This window comes from Saccopteryx bilineata, chromosome 5, assembly GCF_036850765.1.
Source record: "Saccopteryx bilineata isolate mSacBil1 chromosome 5, mSacBil1_pri_phased_curated, whole genome shotgun sequence".
In the NCBI taxonomy this organism is placed as follows: domain Eukaryota; kingdom Metazoa; phylum Chordata; class Mammalia; order Chiroptera; family Emballonuridae; genus Saccopteryx; species Saccopteryx bilineata.
This window is the reverse complement of record NC_089494.1, coordinates 155432175-155457263: the sequence shown is the minus strand read 5'-3', so window position 1 is coordinate 155457263 and position 25089 is coordinate 155432175. Positions and strand designations below refer to the sequence as shown.

At 39.3% G+C, this 25089-nt stretch overlaps 1 protein-coding gene across 8 annotated transcripts in view; it reads left to right on the top strand.

Annotated features, from left to right (window-relative positions):
- CACNB2 (calcium voltage-gated channel auxiliary subunit beta 2) overlaps window positions 1-25089 on the top strand; it is a 431046-nt gene that overhangs the window by 1913 nt on the left and 404044 nt on the right. For all 8 annotated transcript variants that reach the window (XM_066232419.1, XM_066232417.1, XM_066232418.1 and 5 more), the window contains exon 2: window positions 7933-8025. In XM_066232419.1, the coding sequence (XP_066088516.1) occupies window positions 7933-8025 (93 nt within the window). The remainder of the gene's footprint in view (window positions 1-7932; window positions 8026-25089) is intronic.

Sequence of the window (25089 nt, the reverse complement as noted above, 5' to 3'; positions counted from 1 at the left end):
GCTCTCAGCTGTAAAGAGTCTCTCAACTTTTGTCCCAGCAGGGAAATGTCTTAAGACTCCAAGCTGTGGGCTACTTGGCCAGTGATGTAAAGGGCTGTTTGGCTGTACAGAGTGGGTACTTGTAATTAACCACCTGCACTACCATCTAGCCCCAGCCAGAGGCCCTGAATTCTTTGTTCTAGGCTACTGATTTTATCTAGTCCCTTATCGGGGTTAGATGAGAGTGAGAAATGTACTCAGAGACCTCCAAGATGGTTATTTCAGGACAAAGGTCTTGAATATGCTAGAGGAAAGAACTTTCAGACCTTCTTTTCTCTTTGATCTTTCTTCAGAGATTTTTAAAGAAGTTTTTATTCTTATGATAAAAATAAGAGTTGCTGAATTTCTGAAGATCAAAGTTAGGGCTGACAAAAAGCATGACTGCATTCAGATAAGAGATACTAATTTATTTAGTGATTTATAGAGTTGAATAGTTTTAAAAGTAAGTCAACAAATATATTTATTGTGCAGCTGCAATGTGGAAATAAGTCAGACATGGATTTCTGCCTCTAAAAGAATTGACATTCTAGTAGCTGCAAATGTGACAAATGGGTGACAAGTATAGCATGGGACTGAGAGAAGCCTAAATCTCATGTGATTCCCCAGGAGGAAAGATCACAAACATTCTATTTGGTGTAACCTGTATGACTTCATGGAAGAGGTGGCATTTGAGAAGAGACTTGAAAAGGGTGGGTTAGATATGAACAGAGATTTTCAGGGAGATGGTAGGGAACTAACTAACTATACAGTAAGCAAAATCACAGAAGTTGAAGTTTTAAAGCAGGCCTTTATAACCCTAACTTGAAAACAGTGTGGAAAGTTACAGATTGGGCATGGTTAGGCATAAATCTTACGAGGCAATCTGAGCCCACATCTTGGAGGCTTTGAAACCTGCAGTGTACTGAACAATAAAGAACCATGGATAGGATTCAGCAAAGGAGCCGTGTGACAGCTCATTCTGAAGAGTCACCTGGGAAGCCTCTGTGAGATAATTTCGAGTCTGAGAAGCCAGAGGTGGAGCTACCCAAAGGGAGGTTTGTAGAAGAGTTTGGAGAAGAAGTAATAGACCTAAACTAGGGAGAACAGATAATCGATACGATAGGTCTGTGTAAGCCTGAGACATTGCAAAGACTCAATCCACAGTAACTGGCAAGCAGTTGCATAGACACACGAGGGAGAGGAGGAAAGGAGAAATGGGAGTTATAATCAGGTAAGAGGAATAAATAGCTTCACCAGCATCCATCTCTGTGCTTTCTCGACATTCCAAAAATGAAAGCAGTTTTCCTTGACTTGTGTTCATAGCACATCCTTTACTTGAGGAAAACACTGCCTTATTTTCTCTCTAATAAGTTATGGCATCATAATAGGGCTGTGAACAGTTGGCAAAGGCATCTCTTCCATCTCTCTGAGCAGGCCAGTAGTAAAACTGACTGAGGAAGGGGCTCTCAGGAGCATCCCTCCTTTTGTGACACTGAGTAGTCATAATTCAGCTTGGAAACGGAATTTTCTTTGGCAAGTAGTACCTCTAAGCCGTTGTTGTTTTAAGAATCCTTTCTATTTCACCTCTGGGTTATATTGCAAGGTCTATATGAACAAAGATGGAGATTCACAGACTTGACTCTGCTCACTTTCCTCTTATATGTCCTGCCTGGGGAGGAGGAACCTTCATGCCCTCCAACGCTTTCCCTGAAGCACATTGTCATCAACAAAATGAATGCATTGTTTACATGAGAAGTGAGTGGCAGTCTAACTGCAAGTTCTTGAAAGTTCTGAAGTAAGCAAATTGCATCGCTTTTTTAGGTAACCTGTTGCACAGTTTCACTGCAAACTTGGAAGCAGTCAACCTTCAAAGTTGTGCTACTTTAGGACTTTCCCTCCAAAGCCCCAAATTCGTGCTGTCCACTACAGCTGCTACTAGCTACACGCGGCCTCTGAGCACTGGAAATGTTGCTCCTCTGAACTGAGAAGTGTTATACATGTAAAATTCACACCAGACTTCAGAGACTTAACATAAAGAATAGTCAACATCTTGTTGATAATTTTTATATTGATTCCATGTTGCAGTGATAGTATTTTTTATATATTGAGTTAAATAAAATACATTATTACAATTGATTTCACCTGTTGCCATTTACATTTTTAATGTGGCTACTAGAGAATTTCAACTACGTATGTGGCATGTATCTGCTCACAAAAATTAGGGGATATTTTATAGCTTCTTATTCATTTTGAAATAGCCCCTAATTCTTGTGAGAAGTATATTATATTTCTGTTGGACAGCATTATTCTGAACTATGGCACTGGTAATTCTCTGGGGAGTTGAATAAATCATGTATGAAGGCTGGGTGATTGGGCAGTAGGTAAAAAGGATTGAGAATAGAATGGCAACAGAGGAGGAAGTAAGCAAGAAACCAGAGTAGTACCTCAGCACTTTAGGCCTCCAAGAGATAGTAGCTGGCACCTCTAGTCACACCTGCAAATGAACAGACAGGAACCAGAGGGACTGTTTGTTTTGCTCCTAGCAACAGGACCCAGCTGGGTCCACCCCAGCTGAGTTTGCCAGATGCTTTTCAAGCATGCTGTAGTAATACAGCCTGGTAATGCAACATCCTGAATCCGTAGCAAGGAGCTTTAGCTAAAAAGAGCAGTGGCCATGCTCTCATGGCTCTTGAACCATGTCAATACCATTTTCCAGAAACATTCTGAGATCCGAGGTGTAACAGCCTCTTGCAACCTACGAACATAATGGTTATTTATGAATTCCTAAAACCTTCACTCCTAACCCCCGCCAGTTTCCTCTTTAATGGCATTTTTGTTCTCGTGTCCTGTGGGCGAGATTTAAAAGCATGCTGATCAATAATAATAATAAAAGTAAAATGGTTGGGCCTGACCTGTGGTGGCACAGTGGATAAGGCGTCCACTTGGCAATGCTGAGGTTGCCGGTTCAAAACCCTGGGCTTGCCTAGTCAAGGCACATATGGGAGTTGATGCTTCCAGCTCCTCCCCTCATCTCTCTCTGTCTCTCCTCTCTCTCTCTCTCTGTCTCTCCCTTTCCTCTCTAAAATGAATAAATAAAATATTAAAATAATTAAAAAAAAAAAAAGTAAAATGGTTGAATCAAAAAAAATTTTTAAATAAATAACAGCATGCTGACCAGAATTTCTGAGTGTGTTTTAAAATGTGAAATATAATATCTAACTATTTGAGTGATTTGAGGTTTAGTTAATCTTTTAGTTTCAGGTTTTTCTTTCTTTTTTTTTTTTTTAATGTTTATTGTATTGATTTCAGAAAGAAAGGCAGAGAGAGAGGGAGAGACAGACAAGAACATCCATCTGCTCTTGCATGTGCCCTGACCAGAGATTGTATTGGCAATCTCTGCTCTAGGACGATGCTCCAACCAACTGAGCCATCCAGCCAAGACTTGTCTTTCTTTTTATATAAATACTTAGTTTACCTGTTGCTGTACTTAATTTCTTTGAATTATGCAGTATGTAGCCTTGGTCTTTTCATGAAAGACTGAGCAAAATATGTTAACCCTGTAGAGGGTGATGGAACTCTTTAATTTTGTGACCGTGGGACATATCTATACCTGAAAATAGTGTACTTACTTTCACAACTACGGGAATTAAAATTAATCATGACACCACTTCAAGTCACTGGGTCTGTCTTAAAGTTCTTTCCAAGCCTGGCTGGATTGTGATGAGGGCAAAAGTGGCCCGGGCCTTCTCCCACCCTCCCTGTTCCTGCACTTCCCCACTAGGCATTTCTCTGCTTCCTAACCTTTTTGCTCTGCCCTTTCTACCTGCCAGGCTTGCCTGTTTATTTCTTCCTGCTTTTGTGTAAACTGATGCATATAGAAAACGATTTATGTTTCCTGCTTTCTAGGGAGTTGAACTTCTATCCTAGTAAAGGATCCAACAACCTTATTTATATTAAGCTATTGGTAAAGGGGATTTCATGTGTGATTCCTCTGTGGATAGTTTTGGCCCTGTTTGCTTTTGACCATAAGATAAGGAAAGTTCTCAGTTCAAAGGGTTAAATGTCAAAGAAATTAACTAAAAGGGATAAAACTAATTTTAGGCATCAGCATTATGCTTACGGGAGCAGTCTGTTGATAGGAAAATTGTTACCATATCCATCAGTCACAGAAGGGACATCATTCTCAAAGCTGCCCCGTTGTGTGGACAGCTGTGCTGGAATCTTCACTTCACAGGCAACTTCTACAAAGACACACCATAAACTTGATTTCAATTACCTGTAGAAATGTGAAAATTTATTTGCTGATTTTGATATGACAGCTTAGGTTTAAAAGTTATTTTATCAACAAAATAATTTGTATCAACAAAGACATTCATTCACATGATGAATGTTGGATATCTTTTTAATATGTCATTTATATATTGGTGGAAATTTCTTAACTTTTTTTTCATTTCTGAAATCTTAGTTTGGTTGATATTTTAGGAGAAATAAAGGAATTTAAAGATACAGTTTTCTTTTTTCCTTTTTGCTATGGTGCCAGTTTGTTTTTATTGAGTTGCACGTAACTTATAGGCGATGAGGGAAATTACTGACTTTTCGGATTGTGTTTGGAGAAGGACTTAGGGGTCTGCATGTGTTGAGGAGAGTATTATGGGTAACATTCGTACTGTGGCCCAAACTCCTTTCTCCTTTCCCTTTTACTTATTGAAACCTGGTGACTCTTGATTGTTAACTGTTTCATATGTCAGGTATTTGTATAGTTGGTGTTGCTAAAAAATATTTTAAAAAGACATTGGTCATAAAAGTAGCTGCATTTTGAAATAGCACCTTAACTAAGAAAACTATACTTCTTTCTTGTCTCTTTCCATTTGGGAGAGGTTTGGCCTTTCCTTTGTAAATTTAATTCCTTCAGATGTGACACTGTTATCCTTGTTTTCAAAGATGTAGAATAACCGAAAAGCAAGTCATCTCAGCATTCCATTAATATGAACTTAATTTTAAATATGCTTTGGATTAAAGGAAACTTCATTTTTTAACAGTAGTATAAACTTTCACTAACATTTTTTAAAGAACATAAAAACGGACGATTGAACCATATTTTCCAGAAACATTCACTTGTATTCCAGAAGATGCTTTCATTCTTTTTTTGGAACCCGGATATTGTTATAAAAAAACAACAACAACTAGTCATTGAGTAGTCGCTCTACAGTTTACAATAAAAAAAAAAGGACATTCTAGAAAAGAAATTACTGCTGAAATTAGTAAAAGAGCAGAGGTATAATCAAGTATATCTATTTATTTTGGCTTTTAATAAACATGATCTATAATAAATAGGAATTTTCTATAACACTATTCAGCCATGAACAAGCCAAGCAAATAATTTGAATAAATCATTCTTCATACATTTAAGTGATTGAAGGACAATATATTTTTCTAAAAACTATCACCACTTTGTAGACATTTCAGTGTACCATATTTTTTTTTAGTGTTCAAGCTGTATCTTAGTGCAGTTGAAATCTGTAATCAATATGAATACATTACATGGGTAACTAAGTACACCTGAAATAATGTTTATGAACAGTATTCCCAGGGGGCCTAGAAAAATTAATGTGATTTTTTTAAAAGATGCATTTAATTTCTGGCAAAGAACCATAGCCTCCCCTGTGACTGAATGTCTTAAATATTGTGTGGTTCTCACAGTACCTGTTGTAAAATTGTGATCAGCCAAAAACAGCTTATACACAAAGCAGCTGACTTAGTAAAACTTACTTATCATTAAAAATCTGAAACACATGACAGTAAAATTTCAAAGACAGACACTCTTTCTGTTCATTTCAACATGGTGCTGGAAGGACACATGACAATGGGATAAGATTATATTTTATCTCAGTTTGCAAAGATAATTTAAGCTCCTCATGAAGCAAATAGTGTATTTAACAATATTCACCCCCACCCCCAAAAGAAACATGTGAGGTCCAAAAATGCTTTCCAGGTCATATGTTTTTTTCCACATGAAATAAGGTACTTTTTTTTTTTAATTTTAAGGAAATTTTCATGTAGTATCTTAGTGTTCTTGGGCCTTGGAAGACTTCTCTCCAAGTCTTTACATAATGATTGGGAAAGGAAGAACGTTATTGAAAGAATGTTATTTTTCAACAGTTTACTGAATATTGTTTACACAAGTAAGAAGAATAAGCTGTTAAGTGAGGAGAACCTTGTATAATACATTATGAAAGCCCAGCCTAGATGATCTTTCCTTTTATGAAGTTGAGAGTTAATTAAATGCCATGGAAACACATTTGTATTATATAAATCCCTTAGATACTTGGAAGAGAACAAATGTATTTTAAAAAAAATTTGCTTTAAGATTATACCACCCTCTTGCTGATTGCAAATACATCTAAATCACTCATAACACGAATGTTTGTACTGTAATTGATTTCAGCTTGCCTAAGTGCTACATATATTTTGGTTTATATTTCCATTTTAATGAAAACCATATGAATGTATAAAATATAACAAAGCAGCATTTTCAAAACCTGAATGTAGTGATTTTATAAAAGTAAATTTTGTAAATTCTGATAATCTAATGAAGTCTTTGTGAGCCTAGTCATTCTAAACATATGATATACTTTAGCCCAATTTTCTCCCACCATTAAGTCCTAATGTGGGTATTGGTTTTTTCATATATTAGATCGAGCCTTTACCATGTGCCAGGTCTTATACCAAATGCTATAAAATATGTTACATTTTTTAATACTTAAAATAACTGTGGGGTAAGTCATTACTATTTCCATTTTAAGGATGAGAGGACTGATGTTTGGACAGGTTAGAAAACATGTTCAGGGTCCACTATAGCAGGATCCCAAACTTTGCGTATTTAACTGTAAAGCTCAATGTTGAGCTATTTTTCGCTTATATTTTAATGTTCAATATTCACAATAACTTTATCTGTGCCTAGAACTAAACACAGATTGATGCATAGTTTATTTTTGATACTCTCAGTGTAAACCGTAAGTAGAGTAGTAAAAGCAAGTTCATCTGTATATGTCTGTGTTTGGCCCAATCCTATTATTGAATGTCCTGTTCTTAGATGTTATTTTTTTCATTATTGTTATTCTATAGAATGTATTTTTCTTGCCTTCTCAGGAAAATCGCTAAGTAATTAAATGCAAGATTTTTACATCACATTCAAACATTACAACATGGGCATTTTACAGAGTATTTTAATTTCATATGATTTGTCACCACGTACATAGCTATTTCAGCATGTCTGAAAGCAGCCTCTGTGTCCATACAATAGTATGAAGAACTAGCAACTTCATTTGTGTCCCATCTAGACCTATATGTGTAAATTTAAAGGCAATCAGAATTCATATTGCAGAATGTTCTTCAGCCACCATGTGCAATTCTTGCAAGTACCACTTCAAAAAATGAGTCCTTGTGGAATTACAAATTAAACCACAAACAAAAAGCGAAGAATGGAGGCTCAACACCAGTGAACTTGAACAACAGTATTTCATTATGCACGAATCTGTTGCTTCCATGCTATCCAGGTTCTGACGAGTTGCCTTTTCTCTCACTGTACTGGTGCTGCCCAGGTCCCTTCTGTACTTAAACAGTTATTTAAAAATAACTATTTTAAAGATTTTATCTTTGGTGGCTTTGCCTCTTGACAACAGATGTGCTAACAGCCTAAATTGTTTTAACTCACCAGTTATTAAATGCTTTGTCTAGACAATTTTTTCCCTATATACTCAGCAATTTGTGATTTTCCCAATAATAACTACTTAATAATGCCCACACGATGGCAATTCATCCCTTGTTTTGGTCTCTGACATATTCTAGAACTAGGCTTAGACTCCTTTTAGAGGGTCTAACAATAATCTTACTCCCCTCCCTCTTTTTTTTCAGTCATATGGAAAAGGAGCCAGAAGGAAAAACAGATTTAAAGGGTCCGATGGGAGCACGTCATCTGACACCACCTCAAATAGTTTTGTTCGCCAGGTAAGGGAGCTCTTAAATTTGTTGTTTGGTAACATAGACGTCAACCAATTTAGTTTTCTGCAAGGGTGGTTTTATACCATCATCCTTACAATTGGTACAGAATTGTTGTGTTTACTTTTAGTTGAAGTGAAAAGTGCGCTGTTAATGTCATAATTAAAATATTCAAACTTTAAGGGAGACTGTAATAATTATACTCTTTCCTACAAGGTGGAGAGAGACAAGGGTGACTTTTCTTACAAAGGATTTTTTCATAACAGAATGTGTGAACTCAAGCAGATGACTACAGGTTTTAGAGCGTTTGGTTTTGTTGTTATTTTCCGGGGATGAGGCAGGCAGTGGGTAGAGTTGGGATCCTGGTGTTTTTCTGGCTTGAGTTGTCTTAGGCTTCTACGTAGCATTTGGATTGTAAGAGAGAAATTTGTTCTTGGTCTTGAATTGGTTGAGGCTACTAAGGTTAAGTAGTAGAGCATGAGATATTGTTGTGACATGATTTAAAACACCCTTGGAGATGTAGCCTTTATTTCAGTTAAAAGTGCAAGGTGTTACTGCTTAGCAGTTTGGAACTGTCCCCTGAACAGAGGGTGTCAAGATCCCTAACTCATAAACACACACACACACACACATTATGTATATATATGGTAACAAAAGGACTTTAATCACCAGAAAAATAACACAGGCAGCTAGATCTCCGAGAATAATAGGTCACATGTAAAGGCTATAAAGTCTTATCAGGTATAGGTGAATGTATCTCTTCATTTAACACTTCTCAGTAGAGAAAAAATTGGAGAGGAAAGTTCTAGAGAGAACCTGCTTTCCTGGCTGAAGGACCACCACCTTCTGGTTGGTGGGCTCATGAATAATCTCTCGTCAGTGACCCAAACAGTGGTTGTCACCTGGAAAAGCCACTCCATTTGTTTTGAGAAGAAAGCTTCCTGTATCCCTTCTCCACATTTCTCCTTCCCTTCATTGGCAGCCATTAAACTTAACCTTGTTCACCTCCTTTATCCGAAGGGCTCTGTGCTTGGCTGCTTGCTGCCTTCTTATGCCCTCCAGACAGAGGATGCTCTCTCTTCAGCCACCAGTTCCCCACTTGCAACATCAGATACACCAAAGCTAAGACTGAGTAATTTACAGGCACTGACAAAGTTCGGGTTCTTGTTCATGCCAATCAGGAATTGTTTCAGTCTTTAAAGGAGTTGGTTAAGAAGGAACAGAGTATTTTCTTGCTAAGAAACATTTAGAAAAAGAAGTTGAGGCCCAGCCCTAGAGCGATGTTCACATGGAGATGAGAAGGGTGTCAGAGGAGCTGAAGGCGTGTGCACTGGCCTGGTGTCCTCAAGGGCAGAGTTCCAGTATTGCACCCTTGAGGATGAGGGATGGGTGACTTAGCTTAGGTGAGTCTGTTAAATGAAGGTTACCTCAGTCCTTTTCCATTTCAAGCATCTCTCTTTATTCTGCTCCTGGCACAAAGAGATTGAACCTGGAGACCTGGAATACACAGCCCTGAGTCGTCATCTCAGGGCTAAACATCAGAGGACCTGAATAGAAACCAATAAGCCTCTTTGGAGGCATCGGAGCTGCAGCAAAGCCACCCACAATGACAGCAGCTTGTCGAAACTGCATGGAAAGGATAGCTGGTCTGTTTCAAGTGAGCAAGATACTGTGAATAGGAATTAACAGTATAGAGCTGGTTATTGCTCATTTTAGCTCTGTAAAAATGTCATTTAAAGGCAGTTGCCAACCCTGGCTGGTTGGCTCAGTGGTAGAGCGCCGGCCTGGCATGTGGAAGTCCCGGGTTTGATTCCCAGTCAGGGCACACAGGAGAAGCAACCATTTGTTTTTTCCCACTTCCCCCTCTTCTTTCTCTCTATCATTCTTTTCCCCTCCCAAAGCCAAGGCTCCATGAGAGCAAAGTTGGCCCGGGCGCTGAGGACGGTTCCATGGCTTCCACCTCAGGCGCTAGAATGACTCCAGCCACAACAGAGCAATGCCCCAGATGAGCAGAGCATCACCCCCTGGGGGGCATGCCGGGTGGATCCCGATCGGACGCATGTGGGAGTCTGTATGCCTGCCTCCTGCTTCTAAGTTCGGAAAAATAATAAATAAATAAATAAATAAATAAATAAATAAAGGCAGTCACCAGACCCCATTTTCCAGTTGTCTCTGTCTGTGAATTCCCTTTCATAGAGTTTGGAGAATTTAATTTAAAGGGCTGGAAGGGTTTGCCACACTGCTTATAAAAGAACTGGAATGTGTTTTCCTATAATTTCCTTTTCACACTGCATTCTGGATAGTGCATGTGAGATTCTGTGCTCTTTTTTTTTTTATTGAGAGGAGGAGAGGCAGATACAGACTCCCACATGCACCCCAACTGGAATCTACTCAGCAAGCCTCCTATGGGGTGATGCTTTGCCCACCTGCGGTGTTGCTCCATTCCTCAGCAAGTAAGCTATTCTTAGCGCCTGACGTGGAGGACATCATCAGCACCCAGGGCCAACTCACTCCAGTTGAGCCATGGCTGCAGGAGGGGGAGGAAAAGAGAGAAAGAGAGAAGTGGGAGGGGGAAGGGTGATAAGCAGATGGTTGCTTTTCCTGTGTGCCCTGACTGGGAGAGATTCTGTGCTTTCAACAAGATTATAAATGATAAAGAGAGCTGTTAAACTATTCAATGTAAATTTAGATACATAGGTGATTGTGTCTCACCTCAAAGTATATGTGAACACGTAAGAGGACAAAAGAAATCTATCCTAAAGACCCTTTTCTTTGAATCTCAGTAGAATAAGGTACTTGCCATGGCATGAATTTGGAGTGATGGTGACACAGGCATCAAGAGCCCTTGCTTCTATCACAGAAGGAAAGCTAGTGTCTTTGGCTGAGTTAAATACTGTTTTACTTTGGTAATTGAATCTTTGTTTTGTTAAAACAGCATTCGTATTGTTGTTACCATTTCAAAATGGACAAAGGCTGCCATGACATAGCTAAATATTTAATAGATTATAGTTTTTTCAGATTTGCAGAAATGCACAGTAGATAATGACAATAATCATATGTTAGATAAAATAATTTGAAAGAACCCCTTTTAAGTATTTTCTTTTTTATCACGAGGAGGTGTTTTGCTAAACAAGTGATTTGTGTTAGTACATTGGCACACCTTGAAGCTAGCACGGGTTTGGTTCCAGGCCACCACAATAAAGCAAATTGTAATCTTTTTGCTGGTGCTGGGTCTTGTCTTCAATATGTAAAAATGCAACACCTGTGAGGCACAGTAGAACAAAGCACAATAAAACAAGGTGGGTGGTTACTGCTTTTCATTTGTGTTTCAAGCCTCCCAGATATGGAGGATTCTCACAAAGATTCTTACCAGTGTTTTTAGAGTGAATGCGAAGTTGGTCTTCGTCTTCTTCTTTCTTTCCTTATTTCTTTCTTTTTTTTTTTTGTGACAGGGACAGAGAGAGATAGAGAAACGGACAGATAGGGACAGACAGGAAGGGAGAGAGATAAGAAGCTCCAATTCTATTTGAGGCACCTTAGTTGTTCATTGATTACTTTCTCATATGTGCCTTGTTGGGGGAGGGGGGGCTACAGCAGAGCGAGTGACCCCTTGCTCAAGCCAGTGACCTTGGGCTCAAGCTGGTGAGCCTTGCTCAAACCAGATGAGCCTGCGCTCAAGCCAGCGACCTCGGAGTTTCAAACCTGGGTCCTCTGTGTCCCAGTTCGATGCTCTATCCACTGCCCCACCGACTGGTCAGGCTCCTTCTCCTTCTCTTCCTCCTCTACCTCCTCCTCCTCTTCTTCTTCTTCCTCCTCCTCCTCTTCCTCTCCTCCTCTTTTTCCTCCTCCTCCTCCTCCTGCTCTTCCTCCTTCTCTTCTCTTTTCTCTTCCTTCTCCTTCTCCTCCTCTTCTTCTTCCTCCTCCTCCTCCTCCTCCTCCTTCTTCTTCTTCTAATGAAACCATCAACTTGTTGTTCTACTTATTTATGCATTCATTGGTTGATTCCTGTATGTGCCCTGACCAGGGATTGACCCTGCAACCTTGGCATATTGGGATGATGCTCTAACCAACTGAGCAACCTGGTCAGGGCCAAAGTTAGTCTTATTTTAACTTTCTTTTTTAAAGGAAGGTGAGAATGTCCTTAGCATTGTAAATTTTCCCTAGGTGTCATGATTTTTAAAATAAATAAATAAAATAAAAAGACACAAAAAAACCAGCATCATTCCCTTTTTTCATCAGAAGTTGCTCAAAAGACCAGTTCACATCACTGTCCCAGCATCCTGAGCCACTCTCTTCACAATCAGAAGAATTGGAAGAGTATTTATTTTTTTCCTTCCTCCCATTAAAGTAAAAGAAACACACACTTTTTTGAGTCCTGAAAGTCTTTTTTTCCCACTTGGACGTGAACTCAAGTCTGAATTACTAGCAGCATCACACTGCTTGATTTTGAAGTCCAACTGAGGCTGTGGGATCCATGAATCATTCTCTATTGTGAATCTGGGTAAAGTTAGGCACATTAACAGTGTCTAATATTACATCAGGCCCCTTTAGAAATGGTTTTCCAGTTTATTAGGACTTTGCTTTGTAAAAAGACATTTCAATGTTAAGGGACAGAAAGTGTTAAATATGACTTCTAGGCACCCCGGGTAGAATTATGGGCAATCCCTGAGTTATGAATGAAATTGGTTCTGTAGGTTTGTTCTTAAGTTGAATTTGTGTGTAAGTTCAAACAGATACATTTACCTATTAAGTGCAACTTAGAAGTTTTTCTTAACATAGATTGATTTTTACCTTTCTGTGCATAACTAAACATTTTAAAAATACAACCTTAAAATTCTTGGATGATGCAGAAGATGGTGGACTTGTTGGAGAGGATGGGACTAGTGTTAGAGAGTCAAGTTTTCATTCTGCTGCTGAAGTCAGTTTCATTCTGATGCTGGAGAAGTAGCATCAAGGGAGGTTTGTACAGAGCTTTTCTTTTTCTCATTGTAAATGGCCCTGTAGCATCTCAGGTCTTCAGTAACTGTACGTTAAACTTTGGTGAACCTCTCTGTATCAGGATCTTACTCCTCTAACTTTGACTTTCCTCCTTCAATGAAATGAAAAGCATCAGCTAACTTGTAGAAAACTTTTGGTTCTGGAGTTTCTAGGTCCCTATTGTCTTCCCTAAATGCTGTCATCTGCTGCTCTAGTTCCATAAGGTCTTCATTGGTTAGTTCTTTGCCATGGGAGTCAAGTAACTCTATGATATCATTTTCACTGATGTCCAACTGCAGCTGATTACCAATAGCCCTTATGGTGCTGCATTCATAAGTACAAGTTGTGTGGTCATATATGTTTATAACTTGATGAATCACTGTAACAAAGATGATTGTTCAAATAGGTTTAATACATAAGCTTTAGTTATCTTGGACTTATAATTAAGATAATTAAGATATTGAGATTGTCTTAGATTTATACACACACACACACATACTCTGAATTCTCTGGCTCTGTGTTGTGAACAGATACATCAATAAGAGAACTGCATTTATCATAGTCATAAACCTGGAAAAGCTACCATTCTTAAAATCCTTTACGTTTAATGCCATGCATCAGTTTATAGTCTATTAAGATAAAGTTTTCATGTAATTTAGCTCTTTCTTCCCACTTCATTTAAAGAAGAAAAAAGAAAAGAAGAAAGAAAAAGAATCCCTGAGGTCTGGTGTCTGAAAAGGAGGTAAAGAGAGAAGGAGGGGAACTAGTAGTTTATTTTAGCACCAGACTGAACCAAGTAAATTGATTTACTGGAAGAAGAATTGGTGGATAGGAGTAACAAGGCCTGGCATGGAAGGATAGAACATGCATGCTGTTCTTTTCTGAGAGATTGTGCAAGAACTGCTAACTATATAAATTCTCTGATACTGCCAAAGTCAGGAGAAACTATGTACATCTGCAAAAAAGTACTGCTCACCAAAGTTAGAGCAGCTCGTGGGGGGTGGAGAGGGAGGTGTCTGTAACTGCTTAGCAGCCCCGTTCTCTTTTCTTCTCTTCTTCGCTCTTTCTGTCTCTCTGGTTTATTTTGGGGGTTTTTTTCCTTAAACATTCTTCATTTTCTTAAAGACATGTTTTCTCCCTGGGTACATTTATGTGCCTGGCAGTAATCGAAAGATGAACACTAAATGCTTAAGAGAATGACTGCTAGTTTGCTTTATTTTGATGATTCCGCAGCATGGCAACTTCCACTCAGAGTACACTGTTGTCTGAGGGCTGCTGTATGTTCTGCCATGTGTGGCCAGCACTCAGTTTCCCTAGATAATTTTTATGGGTTGATCTATTATGCCAACTAGTGTATTTTGTGCAGGAAGTTGAGCTGTAGGAATCAACAACTCTTTTGGGAATTTGCAAAGTGCCATTATTTTGAGGGGTTCACACGGAATTACTATGCAGCTGATCTGGTTTTTTGCACACCAACATGTGTTGTGGTTGCAATCAAATAGTCCTGTAGCTTCTAAGGGCTTCCAGAATACAAATTGAGATGACAAAATGGAATGAACACAATATTTAACAGAAGGTTGCATGACACTTTCAGAACATGGTATTCTAAACAAATTCCATTGTCTACCATTAACATGTTCTTGGTGCTGCTTTTTTGGACCTTTTATTAGTTCAGTTTGTCTTTAAATACGAATGATTAATTACAGAGACATACAGTCTATTTTTTTAGTTTTGTTTTGCAAAGACAGATTAAACTGCGATAATGATTACAGACTCCAGGCCTGAGTAGACTGATATGTTTAAGGTTGAATAAATCATTCAGCCCTTAAATACTGGCTTGTTGCCTTGCAATGCTGTATTCGTCACAAACACAACTATAAATAATAATGCAAAAGATTTATTGCTACTGTGATTTTCTGTAAATATTTTTCTATCTTATTAGGCATTCACTTAGATTTTGTGAATGGTAGAATCTGTAGATCTTTTAAGAACTCTTAATTCAGTACAGAAATACTGAGCTTGTTATTCTATAGTATAAACCTATAAATTACTAAGAGTGTTTTTGTTTTAAGAGACATGTGCACTTTAGAAAATATTTTTTTTTAATTACCATTTATGCTTGAACATATAATTAGCTTTATAATGTCTTTTTTCAGGTATATGTTTTTATGGGAGAACATGGCTGTGATTATATATGAAATCTTTCTCATTCTCAGATTGTTTTCATGTATTGGAAACATTTACCTTATAAACTAGGTTTGCTTAGAGTCTCTGATTATTAAAATAATTTTTGTGGATTGAGGCACTTTTTATCTTTGCATATCTTTTTCTGCTGATATAGATATAACATTTTAAAACTCAGAATTATTTCTGTGGGTAATTTTAGTTTCTTGGACTCTCAGATATGCTTCAAATTATAACATACTTTCCATTTTTACCCCATTTATGCCATTATTATTCATACTCTGTTTAGCCAACCCATGCAAAGTCTTGGAAGTTATAGACTGACTGAGTCCTACTAGATTAATTCAAAGTTTACAAGTGACCTAGTACAGAATAAAGAGTATGACTAAGGAAATGGAGTTTCATTAAACACTGAATTTACAAAAAGTCTATGTTTCAGTTGAACCCTAAATTTTTAAGAGTGCTGCTGCAGATCAGTTACTTAGTTTAAGGTCAATTATTCATGTGTCTCAGGTCTTCACGGACATCATACCCAAGCAGTAGTCTGGTCCAACCAAGGAACAGTTTTCTTCCCTAGCCTGTCTTTTATAGATGTAAATAATGTCAGCTTCTCTTCTTATTGATTTGTTTACTGGAAATCTTCATGTCTGATGATTATCTGATGCTAAAGAGGTCCTTTTTGAGAAGTTGGTTTATATCTCAAAAATAGTTCCTGCAGTTCAGTTCAACAAGGAAGTATTCCACTGTTACCTCATCGTTGCTCCACATTCGGGACCAAGCATGTGTGTTTATTACAAAGACCTGAGGTGGAGAAAAGGTCTGAGCCCCACCCCCATCTGTGCCCCTGATCATATTATCATGCTCTTTTCACCATCTGCTTATTTTAGAGTTGGAGGATGAAGGAGGGAAAAACAGGAAGATGATCACAGGAGGAGGGGAGAAGCTCTGCAGAGTCTCCCATTGACTCATAATTGGGAAATGCAGTGAAAGCCTCTTCAGGAAGTCTTTGTCCCCTGCCACCACCACCTCACCATCTGTGTCATCCCTTCAAACTGTCAGGTTTTAGAGAATTATCTTGGCTCAGGGCTTTGTGTCTCCATTCGCATTTCCTTGTGGCCTTCGTAAATGTAGAAGAGTATCCAGCTTCTCCTGGTGCTGGGAGAGCCAGAAGACAGCTTGGTTATTTAGACTTCCGACAAGGGCACTTGCTTTGACTTAGCTTTCTCCCCTCCATCCTCTATGAGAGTGTAGGCATTGTGAGCTCACCAGTTTTTCTTCCTTGGAGAAGAAAGCAGCACCAGGGCCTATTTTTCATGGTGGTGTGACCTTGAGTTTACTTCAGTTTGGATGTTTACTCCCGTAGAAAAATTTATTGATTTCTCTTAGGTGTGAAAATGATAAATGGCCAATTGTTTTTTTGTTTTTTGTTTTTTGTTTTTTTTCTGAAGCTGGAAACGGGGAGAGACAGACAGACTCCCGCATGCGCCCAACCGGGATCCACCCAGCACGCCCACCAGGGGCGACGCTCTGCCCACCAGGGGGCGATGCTCTGCCCCTCCGGGGCATCGCTCTGCCGTGACCAGAGCCACTCCAGCGCCTGGGGCAGAGGCCAAGGAGCCATCCCCAGCGCCCAGGCCATCCCTGCTCCAATGGAGCCTCGGCTGCAGGAGGGGAAGAGAGAGACAGAGAGGAAGGGGGGGGGTGGAGAAGCAAATGGGCGCTTCTCATATGTGCCCTGGCCGGGAATCGAACCCAGGTCCCCCGCACGCCAGGCCGACGCTCTACCGCTGAGCCAACCGGCCAGGGCCTGTTTATTTTTTTAAACAACCCCCACAACCAAAACAAAGAGGCAAACTTTTCATTTAAAGGAAAAATAACGTAGATGGCATATTGGATTGCTGGAGCCATCCTAGCAAAGTACCACACACTGGGTGATTTAAACAACGTGACTTTATTGGCTCACAGTTCTGGAGGCTAAACATCTGAAATCAAGGTGTTGGCAAGTGAAGGAATGGTGGTCTGTTCTGAAGCTATGAGGGAGGATCTATTCCGGGACTCTCTCCTTGGGTTGGAGTTGGCTTTCTTCATGTTCACATGGAGTTTTCTCTGTTGTATGTCTGTGTACAATTTGCCCTTTCTATAAGGTCATCAGTCATGTGGGTTTAAGGGCCCATCCTACTGACCTCATTTAAATGAATTACTCTACAAAGACCCTGTCTTCAAATAAAGTCACATTCTGACATACTGGGGGTTGGGACTTTGACATATAAATGGAATGAGCACAATTCAACCCATAACAGATGGTGACTCTGTTATAATTAGTTTCATATATAATTTTTTTCTTATACCATAACTATTTAACATGAAGAGAGACTTACACTAAAAAACATTGAACTATAATGATAACATATAGCAAAGGACAGAAAACATCTTTTGCCATTATTAAAGGAGAATATTAAAGGAGTAAAATGATGCACTTTCCCATATGTGTTAGTTTATTTCATACAGAAATGGAATGACTATTTATTTTTGTATTCAACCTAATAAATTCCTAAAAATTTTTTTTATGGCCCTGGCCGGTTGGCTTAGCGGTAGAGCGTCGGCCTAGCGTGCGGAGGACCCGGGTTCGATTCCCGGCCAGGGCACACAGGAGAAGCGCCCATTTGCTTCTCCACCCCTCCGCCGCGCTTTCCTCTCTGTCTCTCTCTTCCCCTCTTGCAGCCAAGGCTCCATTGGAGCAAAGATGGCCCGGGCGCTGGGGATGGCTCTGTAGCCTCTGCCTCAGGCGCTAGAGTGGCTCCGGTCGCAACATGGGTACGCCCAGGATGGGCAGAGCATCGCCCCCTGGTGGGCAGAGCTCGCCCCTGGTGGGCGTGTCAGGTGGATCCCGGTCGGGCGCATGCGGGAGTCTGTCTGACTGTCTCTCCCTGTTTCCAGCTTCAGAAAAATGAAAAAAAAAAAAAAAAATTTTTTTTTTTATGATACTCAGTTTCTCCAAAGTATAAAGTCTCTTTTTAAAGTCTTTATAACTTGTACCTAAAAACATGTCAGAGATTCATGAAATGTTTAAAAGGCTTGGGGTTTTAGAGATTAATTCATCAGTTTACCCCAGGATTTGTTCTCACTTTGGCACAATTTGTCCGATGGGTAGAATACTGACAGGTATTAGACTGTTGTGAACCTGCAGAGACAGATTCTTTCACTTAGCATTGCGGCAGCCATCAACATACACACACTGTGTGCTGTATATGTACGCGTGTTCATATTTCAGTGACTGTCAGTGTTCCAGCCGCTCTGGTAAGCACTTTGTTTCATCATTAACACAGCTTACTGATGCGGGTGCTATTAGCATCCGCATTTAACAAATGTTGAATGTAGGCCTAGGTAGGTTAATTCATTTGCCCAAGTTCATCAACTTAAAAGTACACACGGTAGTATTTATTAGACTGAACTGGTATACTTGGGAATGCTTAGATGTTTGTTGGGCAACAAGAGACTTTAGATAACAGTGACGTTCAAAATCTGAGGAAGGTGGGATGGTGGTTCTGAGTCAGTAGGCCAAAGCCAGTGACCAGGACTGTGGGTTATAATGCATGGGCTCCTGCCACCTGAGTCAGAACTCTGGCAAAACCTGGGCAAACTGCTGGGTCCCAAGAGCTGAGCTGGCCTCAGGCACAGCTCTAGCACCATCAAGGAATCAGAAGGGTCAAGTTTTTAGTATTGAGTATATATAATGGAAGAGAGACAATCACAGTGAATGACTGAAGGTTAGACAGGTGTTAATTATACCATTCTTTAAATTTTTCTGTAGATTTAAATATTTTAAAAGAAATAGTTTGGGGCAGGAGGAAATGGGAGGGGGATGGTAGTGGACAGAAGCTCTGTGAGAGGGACCAGAACCCCAAGGCAGGGTCAGAAGTGGGTGTCCAGTGCATGTCTGCCCCACACAGAAACACTGAGGGGTCCTTTCACACCCTCAGAGATTCCTTCGGTGGCCCTGCTGCCTGGCTCTTCAGAGACTTTTCAGGGCCTGAAGGGCCCCATAAAACAAAATTGAGAGGCAAAGGCTGATGTTTGCTACCAGCCACCTTATTATAGTCTTTCACAAAAATCTTTAAGGCTTTTTCTTAGCAGACAAAATAAAACCATGTATTGTACAAACTTAATATGAATAAGTTTTGATCATAGACGTAAAGTTCAGGCAGTTAGAGGGTTTATAGCCCCCAATAGCTGCTTGTCTTAATGTTGTAGTGTGGCTTTTTCAGTAAATTTATGCAAACCCCTTTGAACTGGCTCTGCGGACTAATAGAACCCTTTGCCCTTGAATGAAGTAGTCATTATGTGGTCTTATAAGTTGAAAATCAGCCATTCTCTCTCTGCCTCCGGCCATTTGTTTGAGGGAGAACAGTTGTTTGAGAAAATGAGGTTATTTGGTTACCAGGAGACATTACCCTTTACTCTACCTAATTACCCTCTTTTGGAAGAAGAATGGCTTAGTATTTGTTAGACAGCTCTGCATGCTAATGGGGAATGTTATAATATTCTCATAAAACAGGTCAAAACAATTTTGCTAGCATTTGCCACAGTTTGTCTCCTTTGCAGTTAATAGAGGAAACATCAGCATCATGAAGATGTGACATATAATACGAATGTCATAAACTGTAATGATTAAAAAAATAAGGTTGCACATTGCCTGATTTTCACACACAGTTCTTTCAGGACCACACATCACTGTTTAGTCTTCTTTATTCAAAGCAGAAAAGTACTCTGGATTCAGGATCTGAAGGTGTCTATTACGAAACAATTTCTCTGACCACTTGTGTGTATATGAAAACTACACTGGAAACAGGCCAAGTGCGTATGTACTTTCTGACTTTGCTAGACTTTGTTTGTACTAAGTTCTCTTGACTGATCCTCACTTATTCATTTATTCAACAACATGTGGAGGGCCTCTGCCAGATGCTGGGCCAGATAGAAACTAAAATAACAAGGTTCTTTTCAGTTATAAGATAAATATGTCTTGGGGATATAATGTACAACATGGTGACTATAATTAACAATATTGTTTTGTATATTTGAAAGTTGCCAACATAATAGATCTTAAAAGTTCTCATCATAAAGAAAGTATATAGTAACTGTGTAGTGATGAATGTTATTGTGATGATCATTTCCCAGTGTATACATGTATCAAACCATTAAGTTGTGCACCTAAAACAAGTACAGTGCTGTATGACAATTATATATTTATATTAATTAAAAAACAAGTTTCTTAGATTGACATATTAAAGTAGTAAATTCACTAGTACTTTCAAGTCCACTGTTACGAGTTGTGTAATAGAGGTAAGTGTAAACTGTGGTGAGTACACAGGGCAGGGACTGATAGATTCTATCCTGTGATAGAACCATCACAAAGAAGGTTGTATCTGAGCTGGATATTGATGGACAGGGAGAAGTGTTTGAGATAAAACTGGGAAGGGATGTGTCATACTGAGAGCACTCACCCTGTGCCAAGGTGGGAAGAGAGATTGAAAATGTCAAGTTCCCTCTGCTCTGACTGGTCAAGTGTGAGAGGAGGCCAAAGAAGTGTCTGTGACTAAAGTTGGAATTTGGAGAAACAACCTTATTATGTATGTCGTGTCCCCTTTGATACCTGAGTGTCATCTGCCTTTTCTAGTCAAGATCACTTCTACTCCAGGTTCTGAATGAGCTGTTCAGGATCTACTCTATCTCAACAAACACCAAATAAGAGCTTCCTTTCATAGCTCACTTTCTTAGTGTGGAGCATTTTAAAGGACAGTATTTTTATTAATAAATACCATATGCCTTTTTATTTCCCTTCAAACAAATGTTAGATAGACCATAGATATTTATATTTCTGTGCTTTAAAGAATTGTGGGTTTATGGGTCAATAATGTTGTTTTATTTTAGATTTTAGATCAAAAGTTTTCTATTGAAAAAGTTATCTAATTTAAAAATGGGGCTGTACATATAAATTTATCCCATACATGGACATATATATGTATAAATATATGCACATTTTCTTTGATGGATTACTTTAGAGATAACATGTCATCTAACATTATTGTTAAGGGCACAATTATTTATATTATAAATTAGCAGGGACAAATCTTAAAAATGAAGGCAGTTCAGTTCTGAACTACCTGGTGTCATGATTCTACTCTCCAGATCTGTTTACATTTAAAAATCAAATATACAGAATCAGTGTGAAAAGGCATAATTGTATGATAAAAATATGGCTGTCTGAATAGTCTTCCGAGCTCAATCTTCAATTTTGATCAAATGTTTGTTTTATAAGGTGGATATTTTATCCTACATAGTATAGATTAACTTTCCGTTGGAAAAATGTTACTCCTTGGGTCATAGTATTTGTCTCCTTATTTCTCTTTTATGTTTAGGAACCAGCCCTTCCACTGGTTTATTTCACTGCCCCCATTTCCCTATGCTGAGCTTAAAAAAAGAAAAAGAAAAGAAAGTAAAAGACGTAAAGCAGGATATATTGGTTAGAATTTGTTACAAGAGCTTGTAGACTTGACTTAGGCTGGCTTAAGCAAAAAGGAAATTTGGGAGTTCATTAACCATGAAGCCGAGATGTCAGTGACTGGAATGGCTCACATGACATTGGGCAACTGGTTTCTTTCCATCTCTGGCCACCGTCTCTCACGTTTGCTTCGTTCTCAGTTCTAGGTGGCTACAGAAGGTTTCCGAGCACTTTAGGTCTATATCCTTCCAAGCTCATGTTGCGTTGCATTTCATTGACTCTGAATGAATGACCGCACAGCCATGAACTAATAGTTCAGGCTGGTGGCCTGCGATTCCCCAATAAGTGAGACAAGCCATGTGCTCACCTTGGAGGTAAAAGAAAAGTCACTACTACATAAGGCATATAGACTAAGAATAAGAAAATTGGTGACTTTGTAGGGGAAATATCAGAGTGCAATTACTAGAGGAAGAAGGAATAGATGTTGAATGGTGAAAAAAAGAACTGAGGTCAACTTTAGAGGATGAACGAAACCAGTTGACTTGTGAGCTACTAGATTCCTAGAAATGGCTTAGGAAAACACCATCCGCCATGTACAGATGAGAGAATAAGTCATTAGAATCCCTTAAGCCTTCTTCAGACTGTATTGTGTCCTTTTTTATCTAGTAGCAAGTGGATTTATAATGGGGATGAATGAGTCTGTGAAAACATCTCCCTAGGAATGAATGAATTTATGTACTTAATGTGTATTCATGGCCATGTGTGCTGCCTCTAAATTTTTTATACAATCAAATTTTAGTCTTTGTGATAAAACCACCCTAGGTTGGCAGTATAAAATTAGAATGTGTTAGTGTTATGTGTGTGTTTATACATATAAATATAATGTTTTGAAAAAGCCCTTGTAGGGACAAGAGGACTAGCTAAATCTGATTGTCATGGTGTTAATAACATTTGAGCAGGACTGATGTATTAAAGGCAGAACAGGGAGTTAACATTTGTTTTAGAAACCAATAACTTGTGTTCATGACAATGGTATTTTCTTTTAGCTTGAATATAGTATTGTCAGGTTTTACTACAATTCTAGACATCTTAAGGGAATTTAATGAGATATTTGGTAATATTAGTAATTGGAGGAAATTAACATTAGGGTTTAGGTTTTATTTTATGAGTAGTAATGATAACTTTTGCTTGGAATGTTAAGTCGGAGAAAAGGAAGATTCACTTGCTAATTCATGAGGCATCCGACATTGTGTTATGTTCAGTACTTTGGGCTTTGTCAGTAAAAGCACACATGGCACACATCCAGGGAAAAGTGTTATTCTTGTTTTCAGATCTTTGTAGTAATGACTTTTCATTATGCTTCAGAGCACGGGAAATTTTGCAAGTGGGATTGGGAAGGACATCCAGTTCTGACTTCTGCAGGCATTTGCATTCCTTCTGGCATATGTTTCCCTCAGTCTTTCTATCCAGGAACTGTAAGGATTGTCCATCAAAAGGAGGGATGTGACAAGTTAGGATTTTGGGTTGTCATGTCAGAATCTCATCTCAACCTTACATAAGCAAAAGGCAATTTGTTGCCATCCATAACTCTAACAGGCATGGATGTTACTGAGTCTGACACGATGCTGGCAGGACCATGTCTCCCTGCACAGGTACTGGACTTTGTCTTACCACAGAAAAATTTTCCTGTCTAGGCAGGGATGTGGCTGTTGGAAGCTTCTGGCTCCCTTTTGTGAGCCTTGATAACAGAGAATAAAAGGCTGTTTCTTCCTTGTCACCTTTCCTAATTTCAGTTCAAAGAATCACAAGGAAGGACTCTTACATGATCTGTTCAATTCATGCACCACCTTTTGGATTAATCTGTGTGGATAAGAATCAAGTTCTGTGATGGGCAGGCTCGGGTTGAATGTGTGTGCAGGGCAGGCAGATAGCATGGTAGCACAGAGGAGATACAGCTCAACCAAGGGAGGAGGGTGAGGTTGTTACTAGAAGTGAAAACAGGATGTTGGGCAAGCCACTTAGCAATGGAAATAGTTGACTTCCATTTAATATGATGCTTATAAGAGTGTCTCTTTGCCCTTCCCCACCACAAAATGTGCAGAGGAAGGCAGATGTTTCTTAGATACTGTGTGCTCTTTACTGTACCCTGTGTCTTCCTCAGAGAGTAAAGGACCCTCACTTTAGGTCTAGATCTAGATGGAGGTCAGAGTAAGATGGGAGGTAAAAGATCTACTCACTTGAGGAATTACAAAATCTACATCTTTTATTAATATTATTATTAAGTGAGAGGTGGGGGGGCAGAGACAGATTCCCATATGCACCCCAACCAGGATCCACCCAGCAAGCCCCCTATGAGGTGATGCTTTGCCCATTTGGGGCCACTGCTCCATTGCTCAGCAACCGAGCTATTTTAGCGCTTGAGGTGAGGCCATGGAGTCATCCTCAGTGCCTGGGACCAATTTGCTGGAAACATTTCAGGCCATGGCTGTGGGAGGGGAAGAGAGGGAGAGAGAGAAAGAGAGAGAAGAGGGAGAAGGAGAAGAGGTGAAGAAGCAGATGGTTGCTTCCCCTGTGTGCCCTAACCGGGAATCAAACCCAGGACTTCCACACGCCAGGCTAATTCCACCGCTGAGCCAACTGCTGGCAGGGCAATGTCTTTCAAGGTTTGAAGAGCTAGGTTTCCATTTGAATAGATCATTGATACTTTTCTATTATCTTGAATATTTACTGTTCCCCTTAAATTCTATTTACCTTGTGCTTTCTAGATTTTGTGTGGGGGGGTTTTCATACATCATTTCTTTCTAATGATACAGTACCCTCTGAGAGTATAGAAATAGAAGTCCAAAGAAATTAGGCCCAAGGTCCCAGAGCTAGGGAATGGCAGAGGCAGGATTTAACCCATTGTTCTGTGCCCACTCAGCCTCACCAGGCTGTCTTCGTTGCCAAGGTTGTGTTTTAATATTAGTGCCATCAGCATTCATTGCTACAAACCTACAGCTGTCTTGCTTTACCTTCACTGTGTGTCTGACTTCATTGACAAGTGAAGGGCTAGCATGTCAGTGTCTGTCCTTTAGAAGGAGGAGCACCTCTTCACTGTGAGCACACACCTTGGAGCCAGACTGCCTGACTTCAAATCCATGCTCCCAAACTCTCCAGTTGTCTGACCAGCAATTTTTACAGAACCCCTTGTGAGTTTCAGTGTATCTTTAAACAGGAAAAATAATAAGGTCTATTTCATAAAGCTATTGTGAGAAATGAAAGAGATAATGTAGATTAAAAAATAATAATTCATCAAATACTATGGTTTATATCAGCATCATGCTTGGTACATGGTAAAGTCTATAAATATTGTTATTTTTTCAGATAGTGCTAATTAACCAGCTTATGTTATAATAGTATATATCATTACTGAG